The sequence below is a fragment of the Cnephaeus nilssonii genome (assembly GCF_951640355.1).
Source record: "Cnephaeus nilssonii genome assembly, chromosome: 23".
Lineage (NCBI taxonomy): Eukaryota > Metazoa > Chordata > Mammalia > Chiroptera > Vespertilionidae > Cnephaeus > Cnephaeus nilssonii.
In genome coordinates, this window is record NC_137094.1 from 15,452,863 (window position 1) to 15,472,849 (window position 19,987).

At 55.2% G+C, this 19,987-nt stretch overlaps 1 protein-coding gene across 1 annotated transcript; it reads right to left on the minus strand.

Annotated features, from left to right (window-relative positions):
• Window positions 1-1,659: 1,659 nt before the first annotated feature.
• On the minus strand, window positions 1,660-19,987 carry KCNK1 (potassium two pore domain channel subfamily K member 1). The gene is made up of 3 exons (XM_079763795.1): window positions 19,579-19,987; window positions 5,621-6,016; window positions 1,660-3,330 (listed from the first exon to the last, which is right to left on the minus strand). The coding sequence occupies exons 1-3, from the start codon at window positions 19,931-19,933 to the stop codon at window positions 3,071-3,073; spliced, it is 1,011 nt and encodes a 336-aa protein (XP_079619921.1). The 5' UTR covers window positions 19,934-19,987; the 3' UTR covers window positions 1,660-3,070.

Sequence of the window (19,987 nt, forward strand, 5' to 3'; positions counted from 1 at the left end):
GTTGCTCCCACAGACACGCTGCCTGGACCCCAGGGAAGGTCCTGGCGGAAGTGAACAGAGGCCTGGCCCACGGATTCGCCACATTCAGGCCGCACGGACCCTGGGCTGGTCTCTAACCTTCCTGAGCCTCAGTTCTCTCCTCTGTGTGAAGGGATGGCCTTATAAGATGGTTGTGACGATAAAATGAGCCAATACATGTAAAATACGTAGAATAGGGCCTAAGACATGGTCAAGGCCAGTATTTAATAGATATGAGCTATTATTATTATTTTTTAAAAATCTTTATTGTTGAAAGTATTACATATGTCTTTTTTCCCCCACTGACCCCCTCCAGGCCACCCCCATCCCCTGCCCCAGGCCCTCAGCACCCCATTGTCTGTGCCCACGGGTTATGCATATGTGGATAAAGGTCTTTGGTTGATTACCTCCCACCCACCCTCCTCCGCCTTCCCTCCGAGATTCCGCGCTCTGTTCCATGCCTCCATGTCTCTGGATCCACTCCGTGCATCCGTTTATTTTGTTCATTAGAGTCCACATGTGAGTGCGATCATGGGATACGTGTCTTTCTCTGACTGGCTTATGTCACTCAGCATGATGCTCTCCAGGTCCCTCCTTGCTGTCTCAGAGGGTAAGAGATCCTTCTTTTTCACAGCTGCATAGTACTCCATGGGGTCCATGTCCCACAGCTTTTCTATCCACCCGTCTCCTGATGGGCACCTGGGCTGTTTCCAGATCTTAGCTATTGTAATTGTGCTGCTGTGAACATGGGGGTGTATCTATCCTTTCTGATTGGTGTTTCGGGTTGCTTGGGCTATATTCCTAGACGTGGGGTCACTGGGTCCAATGGCAGTTCCACATTTGGTTTTTTGAGGGAACGCCACACTGGTTTCCATGGCGCCAGCCCTAACTTTTAAGGAAAAGGAACGCAGGGCAAAATAGTCACAGCTGTCCTGCTTCAGCCTGAACTTTGGTGTTGTGCTCTTGAAAGCCACTAGAGGGAGCACGAGCCAACCAACAGGCCTGGGCCCCAGCCCTGGCACCTTGGAGGGCGGGCGTTGGCTTAGTAACATTTAGGAGGAGGTACAGCTTCTATCTTGGTATCTGTTCTGCAAAACATACTGAGCAGAGTGGAAACAAACCCCATCCTAAGACTGGGAAGGCACCGTTTCTCCATTGGATGTTCCCGGAGGCTCCGGGCTCCCCGAGGGAGGACACAGGACGTGGTCCAGGTTGAGGGGCTGTAGGGGGAGAGCATCCAGGGTGCACTGGCCTCAAGGAGGGCCCCGCCCTGTGTCCAGCCCTCCTGCCCCGCCGGGGACCCCGCCAGCCCCCACCGAGAGCCCAGTGCTGTGTGTGTGTGTGTGTGTGTGCGCGCGTGCATGTGCACGTGTGTGTACAGGAGACAGTTCCTGAACTGTCGCATTGTTTCCAGCACCTCCTACCAGGTCAGGAGCCGGGAAACATCTGAATCCTAATAACCAGACAGAGTTTTCCAATGAGGAAGCAGCGGGAAAACCTTTTTATTTTTATTTTTAAATTTAAATATATTTTATTGATTTTTGTACAGAGAGGAAGGGAGAGAGAGAGAGAGTTAGAAACATCAATGAGAGAGAAAGATCCATCAGCTGCCTCCTGCACACCCCCTACTGGGGATGTGCCTGCAACCAAGGTACATGCCCTTGACCGGAATCGAACCTGGGACCCTTGAGTCCGAAGGCCGACGCTCTATATCCACTGAGCCAAACCGGTCAGGGCCTTTTTATTTTATTTTAACAAGGTTCTCAGGAAATACCGTCCCACACTTTTTTGGTGAATCAAGAGTTCATCTATGTTGCCCGGCCGGCGTGGCTCAGGGGTTGAACGTTGACCTGCGAACCAGGAGGTCACGGTTCGATTCCCCGTCAGGGCACATGCCCGGGTTGTGGGCTCCATCCCCAGGGGGGGCATGCAGGAGGCAGCCGATTCATCATTCTCTCTCATCATTGATGTTTCTCTCTCTCCCTTTTCCTTCCTCTCTGAAATCAATAAAAATAAAACATTTTTAAAAAGTGAAGCCTCCGATCCAGTTGACAGCATGTTGTCACGTTGGGCCTCTGTGGTCACGTCCCGCGTGTTAGTGCCAGGGGACCGTGGGTCACGGCGCACTTTCGGAACCCACACCTCCCCCGTGTCACAGACCGAATTCTAAGGGCTGTTCGCTTCCAGAGAAACGCTCGCCAGCATCGAAGGCACCTGAGAGCACACGATTTATTGCAAGAGGACAGACACCTTTATTGCAGGGGAAGACGGCAGGCCTTCGCTCTCCCGTGCGTCCTCCCCCTTATCGTACCGCGGCCGCGCTCGATCGAGTCCTTCGTACAAAGAGAAATCCAAAGAAACAGTATCTACAGTCTCAGGGGAAGAGGTTTGCTGAGACCCACCGACCGGGACCCCCTGTACAGGATAGGAACATATGGATACCCGGTATGTACACAGTTCACAGGCACCTATTCATTATAAATAATAGGGTCATCTTAGGTTCTACAAAAATAATCATTTCGGGCGGGCGCATGCAAACCCATACACATAAATTTATAAAACAAATCTCTAGGCTTCTCGTTTGCTTTTCCATATATAAAGGTTGCTATTGAGCCGTCCGCTAAGTGATTTCGAATTAACCTGCCAGCTTTGCTGGATTGATTTGCATACTCACTCCTGATTGGCTGGTGGGTGTCGTGAAGGTACAGTCAATTTGCATCTTACTCTTTTATTAGTGTAGCCACCCCGCAATTGAAAGTAGAAAACCTGCTTCTACCCACAGCGGTCCTCACCCCACTAAACAGTCCAGATCATTGTGTTTCGGATGAATGACAGGTACCTACCCCACGTCCTCAGATACCAGACAGCCCTCCGGAGCCAAAGCTTTCTTTGTTCCCCTTTCTGCTTTGGTTTCGAATGTTACCGAATGTCTTCAAATAGCGGGTATTTGTTAAAATATCGTTTTGGCTTTTACATTCTCCTAAAGACGCACAAAGCGAAACCTCTCCCTGCCCCGCCCCGCCCGGTGCGGGAGGACCAGGCCAGCGCTCGCTCAGCGCTGTGGGGGGCCGTCGGCGAGGGCGGGTGGCTCCGGGCCCACAAAGGGCTCGTCCGGCTTCTGGTCCTCCTTCCCGCCGGCCGCCTGGTCCGTGATGGAGGAGAAGGACAGCTGGTCATGCTCCATGATGTGCACCTGGTCCTCGTCCTTGTCCTTCTTCACATAGAACATCTTCCGGAACTTCTTCAGCTCGTGCAGCTCGCAGAAGGTTTCCAGCACCACCAGCATGGCCACGAGGCCGAGCAGCAGGTAACCTGCACGAGAAAACCCGTGTCTCAGCGGGACCCGGTCACAGGCAGATCAAGTCGGGACACCAAGTTTGTGAACCAAGTTGTCGCCACTGCTCCGATTCCGAGGCACACCTGGAATCCCACGGCTCAAAGAGGGGGACCCAGCCTGGCCGGCGTGGCTCAGTGGTTGAGCGTCGATCTAGGAACCAGGAGGTCACGGTTCGATTCCCGGTCAGGGCACATGCCCGGGTTGTGGGCTCCATCCCCAGTGTGGGGCGTGCAGGAGGCAGCTTATTAATGATCCTCTCTCATCATTGATGTTTCTCTCTCTCTCTCTCTCTCTCTCTCTCTCTCTCTCTCTCTCCTCTCTCTCTCTCTCTCTCTCTCTCTCTCTTTGTCTCCCCCTGTCCCTTCCTCTCTGGAATCAATAAAAATATATTTTAAAAAAATAAGTAAAATAAAATAAAAATAATTATGGTCACTAGAGGAAATCTACACTAATAAAAGAGTAAGATGCAAACTGACCATACCTTCATGACGCCCACCAGCCAATCAGGGATGAGTATGCAAATCAATCCAACAAAGATGGCGGGTTAATTTGCATACACAGGCGCCGAGTGGCCGGGGGCGGGGTGGGAAGCTTGCATCATCACCATGGTGACGAAGCAGGCGTTCCGCACCGCCCCAGCCGCTCCGGGCCTCTGGGCAGCGTGGGAAGGCAGAAAGGCAGCTCTGGCCAGAGCGAAGGCGGTTCCGGCAGCCAGGGGAACAAAGACCCATTCTTGCACGAATCTTCGTGCATCGGGCCTCTAGTATGAAATCTCCTTGTAACTACTTGGTACATATTTATGGAACTTAGAAGGTAGCCATGCACTTTTCAGAGTGCTGGGGTTTATGAGTGAAGCGTGTGTCGTAGGTGAGCCTGTAAGTTCATGGAAACGCTAACAGACACGTGGTGTATCAGGTTAGGCCGGCAAGCCAGGGCCAGGTGGGGCAGCTGCCTGCTGACTAGAGCCGTGGCCAGGCCTGGAGCCTGGCAACGTCCTTGATGAGGCAGAAAGGAAAAAGTGCAGGGACATCCTGATGCAACCGCACGGTTTCCTAAACTGGATTTCCCAGCTTCCCAGGGGATCCATATGTAGGGGATTTGTAAAAACTGTTTAAAAATTATCAGTCTCTGGCCACCTGAAATGGAGTGCCTATTTTCCACATATAAAATTCTGAAAATGGTTAACACGGTCTACGTTTCAAAGGAGAACCAGATGGCCAATAAGATAAGCAACTTGTTTTAAGATGTTTCTGGTGAATTAAAGATCATGGCTGACTGTGCCAGGCTGCAATCCTGGGACTTGTTTGCTTGAGCTTAATATCTGTAATAAGGCAGAGAAACATTTTTAAATTAAAAGTTGGTTCTCAAGTACATTCTGTGGCACATTTTTATACTGTAATTTATGATGCCTATTGTGAGTAAGAAATTGACCTGTACTTTTTTTTAAAATTACATTTTCATTGATTTCAGAGAGGAAGGGAGAGGGGGAGACAGAAACATCAATGATGAGAGAGAATCATGGACCCGCTACCTCCTGCATGCCCCCTACTGGGGATCGAGCCTACAACCCGGGCATGTGCCCTGATCGGGAATCGAACCGTGACCTCCTGGTTCAGAGGTCAATGCTCAATCACCGAGCCACGCCGGCCGGGCCTTGATCTGTACGTTTAAGGTGCTTGGGAAAAATATCATAAAGCCTTCTGAAGGCAATCCTGATCCAATGAAATAGTGGTGGCGAAAGTGAAAATTTATCCATGAGAGCCCAAACATCTCATTGATGTGTCTCTCTCTCTCCCCCTCTCCCTTCCTCTCTGAAATGAATAAAAGTACATATATTTTTTAAAAGAAATAATATGGCCCTGGCCAGTTTGGCCTGCGGACTGAGGGGTCCCGGGTTCAATTCCGGTTGGGGGCACATGCCTGGGTTGTGGGCTTGGTCCCCAGTGGGGGGCATGCAGGAGGCAGCTGATCGATGATTCTCTCTCATCATTGATGTTTCTATCTCTCTCCCTCTCCCTTCCTCTCTCTGAAACCAATGAAAAATATTTTAAAAAATAAATTAATTAATTAAAAGAAATAACACGATTTTTACATGCAGCGTTCTGAAGGGGGAACCCCGATCCAATGAGACAGTGATGGCGAACTGAAACTGTATCCATGAGAAAGCCACCGGGGCCTCTAGGAACGGCCGCCCGTGGGTAGAGCAGGGGGAGCGTGGCCGGCGCCCCGGGTCCCGCGGGCGCGGCGCCGGCGCCGGGTACTCACAGGTGATGCCCAGCTTGTAGAGCTCCCGGAACTTCTGGTTGTAGCCCTCCCCCGGCACGTAGTCGCCCAGGCCGATGGTGCTCAGGGAGATGAAGCAGAAGTAGAAGGACTCCAGGAAGTTCCAGTCGTCCTCCAGGACGGAGAACACGGCGGCGGGGATGAAGAAGAAGCAGGACACGGTGGCCACGCCCAGCAGCACGGCGTGCACCAGGGCCACCAGCTGCTTGGAGAAGCCCCAGCGCAGGTGCACGTAGAGCACGGGCCGGCGCGTCACGTGGATGGTGATGCGCTGGACCACGGCGGTCAGGAACAGCAGGGTGAAGGGGATGCCGATGATGGAGTAGACGATGCAGAAGGCCTTGCCCCCGTCCGACAAGGGCACCGTGTGGCCATAGCCTGCAGGAGACGGGTGCGGGGAGGAGAACACAGTTAGTTCGTCATGTGTGTGTTTAAGACATGTTTTTATTGATTTCAGAGGGAGACAGAAACATCAGCGATGAGAGAGAAGCATCGGCCGGCTGCCTCCTGCACACCCCACACTGGGGATCGAGCACACAACCCGGGCATGTGCCCTTGACTGGGAATCGAACCCTGACCTCCTAGTTCACAAGTCAACACTCAACCACTGAGCCCCACCAGCCAGGCTCATTTCCTTTCTTTCTTCTTCTTCTTCTTCTTCTTTTTTTTTAGTAATTGATGAGAGAGAGAGAGAGAGAGAGAGAGAGAGAGAGAAAGAGGAAGAGCAGGTTGAGTGAGCTAGCAACATTTCCCAAGTATATTATGTTACTGCTAGAGGCCCGGTGCACGAAATTTGTGCATGGGTAGGGTCCCTAGGCCTGGCCGGCAATCAGGGCCCATCTTCATTCTGCGCTGCCCCCTGGAGGTCAGCGCATGTCATAGCGGGTGATCGAACTCCTGGTTGGTTGAACTCCCGAGGGGACAATTTGCATATTAGCCTTTTATCATATAGGATGGTTTATTTTAATACATCGACTACATGAAAATGCCCTGGGAAGAGCCCTGTAAAAAAAAAACCCCTGGAATGGAGTTTTGTCTTAAAAGTTTGATTTTTCTATTTTTTTATTTTTATTTATTTTTAAAATATATTTTTATTGATTTCAGAAAGGAAGGGACAGGGAGAGAGAAACATCCATGATGAGAGAGGATCATGGATTGGCCGCCTCCTGCACGCCCCACTCTGGGGCTCGAGCCCGCCACCCGAGCATGTGCCCTGACCGGGAATCGAACCGTGACCTCCTGGTTCATAGGTCGACGCTCAACCACTGAGCCCCGCCGGCCGGGCTCGGAGCCTGTGGTAACAGGGAAGGAGAGGGAACCAGGACCAGCCGACCAGGCACAGCGGAAGGACAGTGCCGACCCAGTGAAGATGCAGACGTCGGACAAGGGCAAGAAAATGAAGACAAGAGCTGCCCACGCACAGGACTGAGCTCTGACTTCTTTTCCAATCGCTTGTGCAGTTATCTGGTTCCACGGCACATCCGGAAACCATAACACCTTTTCCCTCTCGCCGCTTCCGCAGGTTCTACCACGCCACCGGTTCCACGAAACCAACATGAAACACACACAGTAGGGCCGGTGGTCCCAGCGTGTGTAACGTGAAACACACACAGTAGGGCCGGTGGTCCCAGCGTGTGTAACATGAAACACACACAGTAGGGCCGGTGGTCCCAGCGTGTGTAACGTGAAACACACACAGTAGGGCCGGTGGTCCCAGCGTGTAACATGAAACACACACAGTAGGGCCGGTGGTCCCAGCGTGCGTAACGTGAAACACACACAGTAGGGCCGGTGGTCCCAGCGTGCGTAACGTGAAACACACACAGTAGGGCCGGTGGTCCCAGCGTGCGTAACGTGAAACACACACAGTAGGGCCGGTGGTGGTCCCAGCGTGCGTAACGTGAAACACACACAGTAGGGCCGGTGGTGCCAGCGTGCGTAACGTGAAACACACACAGTAGGGCCGGTGGTCCCAGCGTGTGTAACATGAAACACAAACACACACAGTAGGGCCGGTGGTCCCAGCCCTACTTTCCACCAGGCCTGAGTCCCTGCCAGTTCCAGGCGGTCCAAGCGGCAGCCAGAGGGAACCCCCCGCAGGGCGTGAGGCTCAGCGGACCGTTAAAACCTCACCAGCACTTCGCCCTGAAAGACTATAACATGTCTGAACAAGTCCGTTCAGGAAAAAGCCAGCAAAACGCATTTTTTCCAAAATTGGATTCTGCAAAAAATAAAAACAAAACCTCCCGTCTGGGTTTGTCATTGAAAGTGGGTTTCAAATCAGATTTCTAAGATCTATAACCTGCTTAGAAAGACATGCCCGTGGAAAACCTCCCACTTCCGACCCCCCCAAATGATCTGCTTTGTTCCGGCTCCTTGCAGGGTCCACGTGGCAGTCAAGGTCACCCATCTGTGCCTGGAAAACACGCGGGTTACCCACGAGCCACGGGGCGCCAGGATCCCACAGAAATCATGTGCAGCTTGTACATCTAAATCCACGTGCCTCTTCCTGTGAGATAGTCCAGGCCGGAGATGCTCAGGAGGGTGGAGAACCGTGGCTCTGAGCGGGGGTTCCTCACCGTTGTTTTTTTTAAATATATTTTTATTGACTTCAGAGAGGAAGGGAGAGGGAGAGAGAGAGACAGAAACATCAATGATGAGGGAGGATCCCGGATCGCCTGCCTCCTGCACGCCCCACACTGGGGATGGAGCCCGCAACCCGGGCATGTGGCCTGACCTTTGTGACCTCCTGGTTCACAGGTCGACGCTCAACCACGGAGCCACGCCGGCCGGGCTGAGTGTAGGTTCCTGAATCCATCTGTTCCTGGCACCGCCAGCTGCCCTGGAACCCTGCCTCGAGCTGCAGGGTTTAGCGAGGGCAGTGGGCACGGTGCGGGCTCAGAGAACCGTTACAGGAGCGGGGAAGCGTGCCGGGGGAGACCACGGGAGAGGGATGCGTGAAGTGGTCCACGGAACAGACGGGGCGGTTCAGAGCCCGGATGCACGCCTGCCACGGAGGAAGGATGCTCTCATGGTCAGAGATACACGGAAGCAATGAAGGTGCAAGTGTTTTTTGTTGTTGTTAATCCACGAGGATATTTTCCCATTGGTTTTTAGAGAGAGAGTGGAAGGGAAAGGGAGAGACAGCCCTGGCCGGTGTGGCTCAGGGTCCCAAGTTCGATTCCGGTCAAGGGCACATGCCCAGGTTGCTAGATCCCCAGTCGGGGGCGTGCAGGAGGCAGCCGATCAGTGATTCTCTATCCTCATTGATGTTTCTCTCTCTCTCTCTCTCTTCCTTCTCTGAAATAAAAAATATATATATTAAAAAAAAATCAGCCCTAACCAGTGTGGCTCAGTGGATAGAGCATCGGCCTGCAGACTGAAGGGTCCCAGGTTCGATTCCGGTCAAGGGCATGTACCTTGGTTGCGGGCACATCCCCAGTAGGGGGTGTACAGGAGGCAGCTGATCGATGTTTCTCTCTCATCGATGTTTCTACCTCTCTTTCCCTCTCCCTTCCTCTCTGTAAAAAATCAATAAAATTTTAAAAGAAAAGAAAAAGAAAGGGAGAGACAGAGAAACATGGATGTGAGAGAGACACATGGATGGGTGGCCTCCTGCATGCGCCCCAGCCAGGGCCCGGCCAGAGAGGAGCCTGCCACCGAGGTACATGCCCTTGACGGGAATCGAACCCGGGCCCCTTTGGTCTGCAGGCCGATGCTCCATCCGCTGAGCCACACCGGCCAGGGCCAAAGGTGATGTTTTCTTTGCCCAAACAGGGAGTGGTATTATTTGCTTTGTGGGCAGCTACCCAAAACAGTAAGGAAAGACAGAAGGCAGGAGGAAACGAGGAAGAGGCAGACCGACTCCAGGGAGGAAGCCACAGGCTCGAGCCCGCAGCTGAGCAGGATGCTGAGGATGGGACGCCGCGGGCTTCATTCATTCCCCAGGTGGCCAGGAATCGAGGCGACTCACGGCATCGGATACACGCACCCCCCCCCGAAGAATGCATCTGTCACGCGTGTGGACACACACCCTGCCCCACGGAGCCAAACGCGGGGAGGACAGCCGCGTGGCTGAGTCTCCTGAGTCCCTCCCTCTCTGAAAACAGTGCTTTCTGGCACCGAACGCTTTCCCGCGCCAGGCCCAGCTCCGCCACGGAGCCCGGGATGCAGAGCTGGGTTCGTCATCACGCCGGCTCCTCCCCAGCGGGGCCCCCGCACCCGCACCTGTGCCAGGGGCTGTGCAGCCAGGAGAGGGCCGCCCACGCTGGGCCACCATCTGTCAGCGCCTCACGGGGCTCCCTCCCCAGGGCCCCGGTCCCATCTGCCGCGGAGAGAGGCATTCTCACTTCTGCAGAATGCCCCGAGCCTGTCATTTTTTTTCCTTTCCTTTCCTTTTAAAAACACACCGAGTGGCCAAATGATGATGACCTCTGAACGCATAATCATCTGGCCACTCAGGGTCTATCCTATAGAATAAAAGGCTAATATGCAAATGGTCCCCTCCACCAGGAGTTCGACCAGCAGGCAGGCCGGCCAACCGCCCATGTCCCCTCCCCTGGCCAGGCTGGCCGGAGCCCACCCATGCACGAATTCATGCACCGGGCCTCTGTGTGTGTGATATATACCACACACACACACACACACACACACACACACACACTGAGTGGCCAGATTGTTATGCGTTCAGAGATCATCATAATCTGGCCACTCCGTGTATATTTTTATTGATTTCAGAGAGAATGAGAGAGGGGGAGGGAGGTAGAAACATCCATGATGAGAGAGAATCATGGATCCGCTGCCTCCTGCACGCCCCCTACGGGGGATGGAGCCCACAACCCGGGCATGCGCCCTGACCGGGAATCGAACCGTGACCTCCTGGTTCAAAGGTCAGTGCTCAACCACTGAGCCACACCGGCCGGGCTTAAAATGCTGATTTTTTTTTTTTTTTATTAAACATACTTTCACTGTTCCATACCTGTCAGAAGGACTCCATTGACACGTCCATCCAGGCCAGGGTCAATGTCTACGGGTCACGCCACCAGCACCTTGGTAACTTCCTCCTCCCCACCCGCGTCCCGAAGACCTCACTGCCACGTTCCTGTGATTCACGCATTCGCCATCAATACAGTTGTCACGAAAACGACCGACACCATCCTACCCAAGGGGGCCAGTCACGCGCCTGTCCCCTGGGGAGGGCCAAGGAGGAAGAGCTGATAAGGAGCTGCAGGTAGGCGAGGTCCGAGAACGTGTCTGAGAACAGAGCGTGCTGTCTCCTCGCTCATCCCTTTCCAGGCAAGGCCCGGGTCGGAAGGGACACAGAGCCAGGAACATCAGCACGTGGCCGCGGCCTCCAGGGTGGGCGTGTGGCCAGCAGAGGCGCCCAGTTCCGTGAAGGACTAAGAAGTCGTGCCCAGCCCTGGCCGGTGTGGCTCAGTGGATAGAGCGTCGGCCTGCGGACTGAAGGGTCCCAGGTTCGATTCCGGTCAAGGGCATGTACCTGGGTTGCGGGCACATCCCCAGTGGGGGGTGTGCAGGAGGCAGCTGATGGATGTTTCTCTCTCATCGATGTTTCTAACTCTCTATCCCTCTCCCCTCCTCTCTGTAAAAAATCAATAAAATATATTTTTTTTAAAAAAGAAGTCGTGCCCAGCCGGGGCAGCCGGCGTGGCTCAGCATCGACCTATGAACCAGGAGGTCACGGTTCGATTCCCGGTCAAGGGCACATGCCGGGGTTGCGGGCTTGATCCCCAGTGTGGGGCGTGCAGGAGGCTGCGATCCATGATTCTCTCTCATCATTAATGTTTCTATCTCTCTGCCTCTCCCTTCCTCTCTGAAATAAATCAAAATATATTTTTAAAAACCTCACTTGTTGGAGGAGTCCAGTTCATGGTTCTTAGTAAATTAACAGAAGGGTGAAGCCATCCTCACTCGACCTAGGAACCAGGAGGTCACCGTTCGATTCCCGGTCAAGGGCACATGCCCGGGTTGCCGGCTCGATCCCCAGTGTGGGGCATGCAGGAGGCAGCCGATCTGTGATTCTCTCTCATCATGGATGTTTCTCTCTCTCTCTCTCTCCTTCTCCCTTCCTCTCTGAAATCATATAAAATAAAAAAACATGTTTTTTTAAAAACCACACAACTCTTCTTTGCTTTTCAAACATTTCCACCTGCCTGTGTCTCTCAGCCCTGCCTCTGAGCCGGGGCTCAAAGACCCACCGGCGCACGCGGGTCAGAGCAAAGCCGTCCTGGGTGCCCTTCAGCAAAAACGAACATTCGAGATGCGAGGGAAGCCAGCCAGCTCTCCTTCACCCGAGCCCACGGCACGGAGACCTTTTCTCTCGCGCAGTCACCCTGGGTGGCTGACACCCGCCTTGCCTTGCAACACAAAAGCTTCAAGCCACAGTGGGGCCACGCGGGAGCGGAGCTGAGGTTCAGGTTTTGGGGCGTCAACGCCTGTTCCGCAGCACAAACAGGATGTGGGGAAGGACCCTGCTACTGAGCACCGTTCAAACCCGGTTCCAAATGCCCGTCTGCCACTCGCTGACACACACCGGGACCATCTGGAACGACACCCCTCCGAGGCGATGGATCACCTATTGGCCGAATCCCTGGGAATTAGGGGTGAGGGGCCCAGCTCCCCAGAGCCCCCCTCTCTGCCCTGAAAGCTGGGGTCCGGCCAAGCCGCACCTGTGAGAGGAGGTGGAGGGGCACAGGCTGGGGCTTAGTCCATCTCCCGTCCATGTTCCTGCCGCAGACACACCCGGAGACACACGCATTCCCTGTACAGGGACACCGTGGCTGCTCACGGGCTCGCTCGGGGCTCCCTCTGCGACACGGTGGGGGTGTCGCCCAGGGCCATCTCCCTGACCCCTCGGTGCCCCAGGGCCCGGGTGTTCCCATGGATGTCCACCCCCACTCTGCCTGAGGGTCCCCCGGCCCCATCTCCGGACTCTCTGTCCGTCCTGATGGTCCCCCGGGCAGTCGCTCTGCCTCGGGACAGGACACCCTGTCCTCGGTGACTGCAAACGCCTCCGCCCAGCCAGCGTGGCCGAGGGGTTGAGCGTTGGCCTATGAACCAGGAGGTCACGGTTCGATTCCTGGTCACAGGGCACAGGCCCGGGTTGCGGGCTCCATCCCCAGTGGGGGGCGTGCAGGAGGCATGCGATCCATGATGCTCTCTCCTCGTTGATGTTTCTCTCTCTCTCTCTCTTTTTCTCTCTCTCTCTCTCTCTCTCTCTCTCTCTCTCTCTCTCTCTCTCTCCCTTCCTCTCTGAAAGCAATAAAAATACGTTAAAACAGCCCTGGCCGACTTGGCTCAGTGGATAGAGCATCAGCCTTCGGACTGAAGGGTCCCGGGTTCGATTCCGGCCAAGAGCACATGCCTGGGTTGCAGGCTCCATCCCCAGTAGGGGGTGTGCGGGAGGCAGCCGATCAATGATTCTCTCTCATCATTGATGTTTCTGTCTCTCTATCCTTCTCCCTTCCTCTCTGAAATCAATAAAGAAATATATTTAAAAAAAAAAAAAAAAGAAGCACGCCTCAGTGCCCTGCGGCCCGGCCCCAGCCGTCCCTGTCTGAGCCGGGCTGTTTGTCCAAGGGCAGGGTCAGGAGCCAGCAGCGGCTCCCTGCCGCCCACAGGGTCAAGTGCAAACAGTACTTCCCACACCCAGGCCCCTGCCCTCGCCTTTAGGCCTCCTGTGGCCACTGGCCAGCCAGCAGGTGGCTCCGGGCCCTGGGCGGCTGCCACCCTCACGACCTCACGACCTCACCACCTCCCGCAGGCCGGGCTCCGCCCTCTTCCGGGAACCTGGGCTGTACACGTATGTCCTCCTCTGTGTCACCCACCAAACCTACCACGTTTCCTTTTTTTTTTTTTTAAATATATCTTTATTGATGTCAGAGAGGAAGGAAAGGGAGAGAGAGAAACATCCACGATGAGAGAGAATCATGGATCGCCTGCCTCCTGCACGCCCCCCACTGGGGATCGAGCCCGCAACCATGGTACGTGCATTGGACGGGAATCGAACCAGCAACCCTTCGGTCCGAGGCCCGGTGCTCTAACCACTGAGCCACGCCGGCTGGGCTGTTGGTCCCGTTTCTAAGCGTAAGATACACTGCGGAGGCAGGAGCGCGAGGTGGGCGTGGGGACGACAGACTGCTGCCCACCGGGTCCTCCTGTGACAGCGAAGGGCTCCCCCGCCCGCCTGCCTGCCCGCCCGCCTGCCAGGGTGCCTGTGTGGCGGCGGTGGCCCGTGTCACAGCTGGGGGACCCGCGGGCGTGATGGGGGCTGTCCCTGGTCTGAAGTCCTCAGGGGGGCGGTCGGACAGAGAGCAGCAGGGCACAGCCTCCGCGGCTCCGACAACGAACTTAATCCACCGGACCGCGGTCTTTAAATAATTGAGTGTCCCGGCAACCGGCGTCCAAACTCGTCAAGAATTTTAGTGTCGAGAATGTCTTAACCTTTTCATTCTAGTCTCAGACATGCACGTCCCCCCCCCCCCCCGCCGCCGTTATTCACAGCCTGGGATGACATTAAAAAACACAGCAGTTGAGCCCTCACCGGTGTGGCTCAGTGGATAGAGCGTCGGCCTGCAGACTGAAGGGTTCCCCGGGTTCAACTCAGGTCAAGGGGACGTGCCCAGGGTGTGGGCTCGATCCCCAGTAGGGGGCGTGCAGGAGGCAGCCGATCCATGATTCTCTCTCATCATGGATGTTTCTCTCTCTCCCCCTCCCTTCCTCTCTGAAATCAATAAGGATATATATACACTGAGTGGCCAGATGATGATGATCTCTGAACGCATAATCATCTGGCCACTCAGTGTCCTTCTCTTGAGCACCTCGTTTATTTGATATCAAAGACACTATAAATCGTGCACCTGATCAGTTTTCCCCTTTGCACTGGCTGATAGAAAGCTCAGGGCAAACAGGTGTTGATTTCCAGAAAAAATCTAGAATACTTTTGGTACCCATTTGAGATATAAATACACTGAGTGGCCAGATTATTATCCGTTCAGAGATCATCATAATCTCGTCACTCGTGTGTGTGTGTGTGTGTATGTGTGTGTGTGTGTGTATATATATATATATATATATATATATATATATATATATATATATATATATTGGAGGCCTGGTGCATGAATTTGTGCATGGGTGAGGTCCGGCCAGACTGGCCAGGGGGAGGGGACATGGGCGGTTGGCCGGCCTGCCTGCTGGTCGAACTCCTGGTCGAGGGGACAATTTGCATATTAGCCTTTTATTCTACAGGATAGACACTGAGTGGCCAGATGATTGTGCGTTCAGAGATCATCATCATCTGGCCACTCCGTGTATATTTTAAGAAAACCCAGCCTTTGAGAAGGAGACGCTCAGGTCACCGGGGACAGCGGGGAGCCACCGTGCTGAGGTGGCATCCTGTGGTGACTCATGGTAACTCAGCAAACTGAACACCCAGCGAAGACAGTCACTCGGGGTGTCCTCGGTCACGTGATGCCTTTCCCATCTGTTACAAACTGGGTGCTATTTGAAGCTCACAGAGCCCGACAATGCTGAGGTGCCTTGTGGGGGGGGCGGGGGGTAAAGGATGTTTTTCTTATTTCCTGCCTAGAAATACAAGAGCTAGGCGCCCTGAAGAGACCCGCCCCGTCTCCTTGTCTCTCTTTGCTGCGGGTCGTTTCTCCTGAGCGATTCTCCCCAGGGAACCCCGGTGCGTTTCATGTTGTCCCCGTGTGGACTGTCCCTCCTGTCCCCTCCCAGATGGACACACAGACAGGAAGACAAGAGCCCCACGTGGGAGACCGGCCCCCGGCGAACCGAAGGCTCCGGAAACCTCGCTGGTGATGGAGAACTATTCACCGGAGCCCCAGGGGCCGATGCACAGGGTGGGGATCTGATCTGGATCGAGGAGACAGTCGCCAGGTAAATACCACGGCACAGCCCGGCCGGCGTGGCTCAGCGGTTGAGGGTCGACCTAGGAACCAGGAGGTCACGGTTCGATTCTCGGTCAGGGCACGTGCCCAGGTGGCGGGCTCCATCCCCAGTGAGGGGCGTGCAGGAGGCAGCCGATCCATGAGTCTCTCTCATCATGGATGTTTCTATCTCTCTCTCCTTCTCCCTTCTTCTCTGAAATCAATCAAAATATAGTTTAAAATAAATAAACAAATAAATGCCATTGTCCATGTCTGGCACAACCCAAGCAATCTCTTTACTGTACGCATCGACTCCGTTTCCCAGACCAGGAAAGGGAAAGACATGCTAGAAAGTAGCAGACAAGCCCTCTGAGGGTCTGATTCCTGCTCAGGGAGAGAATGACCCCCGTCCTTTCAGATGGGGTCCCTCTGCACCCCCAGCTCCCCCATGACCCCCTTTTCAACCTGACCTCGTGTCAGGGCCAAACCCCTTGCACCAACTCTGAGGACAACACCCCGAAGGAGTGAAAGACGTCGGGGCACAACCTGAATCCAAGCGACGGAAGCGTGGAGGACGGCAAGATACCCCCAAAGGCGCCTGCTTTTGGATGGAGACCCCACGGCTCGGGCCCCGGAGAAATTACAGGCGTCAGTACCTCGTGGATTCGGCTGCAGTCGGGATCGGATGGCGTCCCTGCAGGATCCGCTCTAGCCCTGTGCCCTCGGACTACGCCAGACACCTGACACCCCACGGTGAGGGGCCCAAACACGGAGCACCGGCATTTTCCCGTAAGCCAACCCCACTATCCACAAAACCACCTGACCTCGGAGGCACCCGATTTCCCGCCAGGTGTCTGTACAAGCAAAGCTGGTATTCTTTTCCTTTCCTTTTTAAAAAATATATTCTATTGATTTTTTTTTTTTTTTACAGAGAGGAAGGGAGAGGGATAGAGAGTTAGAAACATCGATGAGAAACATCGATCAACTGCCTCCTGCACACCCCCTCCTGGGTACATGCTCTTGACCGGAATCGAACCTGGGACCCTTGAGTCCGCAGGCCGACCGACGCTCTATCCACTGAGCCCAACCGGTTACGGCAAAGCTGGTATTCCTGACCAGGTGTATAGTTATGCCATAAAAGCAAAAGCTTGATTTCTTTCGAGCCACAGTCATTTATAATAGGAACTGTATCCTAGGTACCAACCCCAAACTTCTTCCTCATAGACCAGGAAGACTGGGCTCAATTCTTCTCTCCCCCGGAAAGGACGCTGGGGCTTTTTGGGGTGAGAAGCTGCTGGCCTAATGCACTCATGCCCCTCAGGGTCCAGAGGTCCCCCGAGAACAGCACCGAGGGGGTGCTCACTGCTTCTATTCTGGGCAAGACAGGGCCTCGCCGTGCTGATGGGCTGGCTGACAATGATCTCAGTGACTATCCATCAACAGAGCTCACACACGCACACACACACACACACACACACACACACACACCTCTACAGCATGTCTAGTACCTACCCAGCTGTCTGGTACTTTTCTGGGTAACGTTTTCCTAGACATGAAGTACCCTAGCTTTACCCGAAAAACCGGCTGACCCTCTGCCACAAAGCCCGTGTTTTGACCCCATCCCGAACTTCAGATGGGTCAGGAGCAGGTCAGTACCAGACCAGCAGAGGGACATCCTGGATGTAGGACAGACTCTAAATCCTGTTAGCATTCTCCTTAAATGAGCCAACCCAGCTCCCTCCTACCCATGAAGAAAAAAATCCATGGAGCCTGCTAATTTCACAAACCCTAAGAGGCCCCGTTCCCACCTCGTCTATCCTCAAGCGCCCCTTGCACCGATTTCCTTCAGGAACTCCTGTTTTGCATGAATAACAGACTTTCTCGGGAACGGCAGTGCCATCGGAATACCAACAACCAGAGATCCATCCCCCTGGCCAGTTCTGCTCCGTGGATAGATCCTCAGCCTGTGGAATGAAGGGTCCCGGATTCGATTCCCGTCAAGGGCACCTGCCCGGGGTGGCTGGCTCGATCCTCCATGTGGGGCGTGCAGGAGGCAGCGGATCCATGATTCGCTCTCATCACGGATGTTTCTGTCGCTCTCTCCCTCTCCCTTCCTCTCCGAAGTCAATTAAAATACATTTTTTAAAAATTCACAAAAAAACACACAAGACTTCTCGTTTATTCCATTTTAGTCACTCACCCCAGACTTCTGAATCACTGTCTTACAGAACCAAGCCCGCAGTGTACTAGTAGCTATTCCCAAATAATTACCCACACAAATGGACTGGATGTAGCCCGGGGATTTCAAAACAAACAAACAAACCCTGGCAGGTGGGAAAGGGGGGGTGGTGGGGGAGGGTGAAGGCAGAGTTGAAGTAACAAAGTAGATTCACCTGCCAAGGAGAGGGGACACAGGGTGCAAAGAATTCCTGGCAGGGGAACCACAAGGCCCCGATTCCGGGCCACCCTGGCCGCTAGGACGGGTGTGACCTTGTGCAAGTCAAGATGATTGTTCAAAACGTCAGATTTTTGCCCGGCCAGTGTGGCTCAGGGGTTGAGCGCGGACTTATGATCCAGGAGGTCACGGTGGGATTCCCCGTTAGGGCACATGCCCTGGGTTGTGGGCTCGATCCCCAGTGGGGGGGGGGGGGAGGGGGGAAGGGTGCGCATACAGGAGACAGCCCCTCAATGATTCTCTCTCATCATTGATGTTTTTTATCTCACCCCCCCCCCCGCTCCCTTCCTCTCTCTGAAAGCAATAAAAATATACTTTAAAAACAAAACATGCCCTGACCGGTTTGGCTCAGTGGATAGAGCATCGGCCTGCGGACTGAAGGGTCCCAGGTTCGATTCCGGTCAAGGGCATGTACCTTGGTTGCGGGCACATCCCCAGTGGGGGGTGTGCAGGAGGCAGCTGATCGATGTTTCTCTCTCATGGATGTTTCTAGCTCTATTCCTCTCCCTTCCTCTCTGTAAAAAATCAATAAAATATATTTAAACACACACACACACACACACACACACACACACACACACACACAAAAAAACCCACAAAAGGCCAGATGCCCTGAGCGCTCTCTGAGCCACATTCCAGGTGCATCGACCCACATAGAAATACCTGCCAATACCTCCCGGCAGGTGTACGTGCCTCGCTCAGCCTGCCTTCATCTAGACCAGCCCAGGAGCGCTGCCCCGGGGCGCAGGGCGGCCTCCGTCACCCCGGGGCGTGGGGCGCTCCTCCACCCCTGCCCGCCCTGCTGGGTGAGTCCTGCGAGGCAGACAAGTGCGCCCCGAAGTTTAGGGCTGGCTCCCCCTCCAGAAAGTTGAAATACTGCTGAATCAGGGTGCCCCATTTTGCCAGATCCACGGCATTCCCTCACCCCTCCTCCTCTGGGAAAAAAAAAACCAAACCACAAAAACAAACAAAACCGGATGGGCTTGTGTGCCCAGGTCACCCCGAGGAGCAGAGTGATGTCACTCGGTTCCCTCGCTGCCCCCCACCCCCCGCCCCCAGGTAGAAAGGAGCCCACAAGCCTAGGCATCTTCCAGGGAAAGGCGCCCTCGGAAAGGTGACCCCGCCACGCGTTCTCCTGCGCGTCTGCGGCCTGTGCGCGCTGGATGGGTCCGGGGAAGGTGCGCGCACCGGGACCTCGGAGTTTCCCCGCATCCCGGGGGCCAAGGCCGGGACGGAGTGGGTTCCATCCAACCAGGCTGGCTGGGGGGTCGGGGACCCAGATAAAAGGACGGAGCCCATGAAGCCCCTCTAGCCACCCAGGCCTAAGGGTTTGGGGGCCACTTCCCAAGAGTTCCCGGCCCGGCGGCAGACCCAATTCACATTCTTAGGCCACCTCCCCAGCTTCCGGCTCCACGAGCCCGGCCGAGGCCAGTCTCCCAGCGAGGGGAGGTGGCCGGTGGCCGGGGTTGGGGTGGGTGCATCGGAGGCGCGGGGGGCGCACGGGGAGGGGCGGGGGGCGCACGGGGAGGGGCGCGCGCCAGGGGGCCGGGGCGGCCGGGGCCAGGGGCGCCTACCGGTGGTGGAGAGCACGGTGCTGGCGAAGAAGAGCGCCGAGGTGAAGTCCCAGTTCCAGCTGCCCGAGGCGTTGCCCAGCGCCGACACGCCGTAGTTGCTGGCCTCCAGCACGCGGCCCAGGAAGCGCTCGAGCTGCGCCTCCGACAGGCACTCGTGCTGCTCCAGGAAGCGCCGCTTCAGCTTGCGCAGCTCCTGGCGCAGCAGGTCCTCGTACGGCAGCTCCACGGACGAGAAGACCACGGCGCCGAACACCAGGTAGAGCAGGTAGCCGAGCACCAGGAGGCCGAAGCACCAGGCCGAGCGGTGCCGCTCCACCAGGCGCCCGCACGAGCTGCCCGCCAGGGACTGCAGCATCTTCCCGCGCCGGGCCCCGCCGCGCCGGCCGCCCGCACCCGGCGATCGGCTCCC

Coding starts and splice junctions, on each gene's coding strand:
- KCNK1 (XM_079763795.1), bottom strand. CDS start 19,933: ATGCTGCAGTCCCTGGCGGGCAGCTCGTGCGGGCGCCTGGTGGAGCGG. Junction 6,017..19,578: donor CACCGTGCTCTCCACCACCG/GTAGGCGCCCCT, acceptor CGTCTCCTGCAG/GCTATGGCCACACGGTGCCC. Junction 3,331..5,620: donor CTACAAGCTGGGCATCACCT/GTGAGTACCCGG, acceptor TTTCTCGTGCAG/GTTACCTGCTGCTCGGCCTC.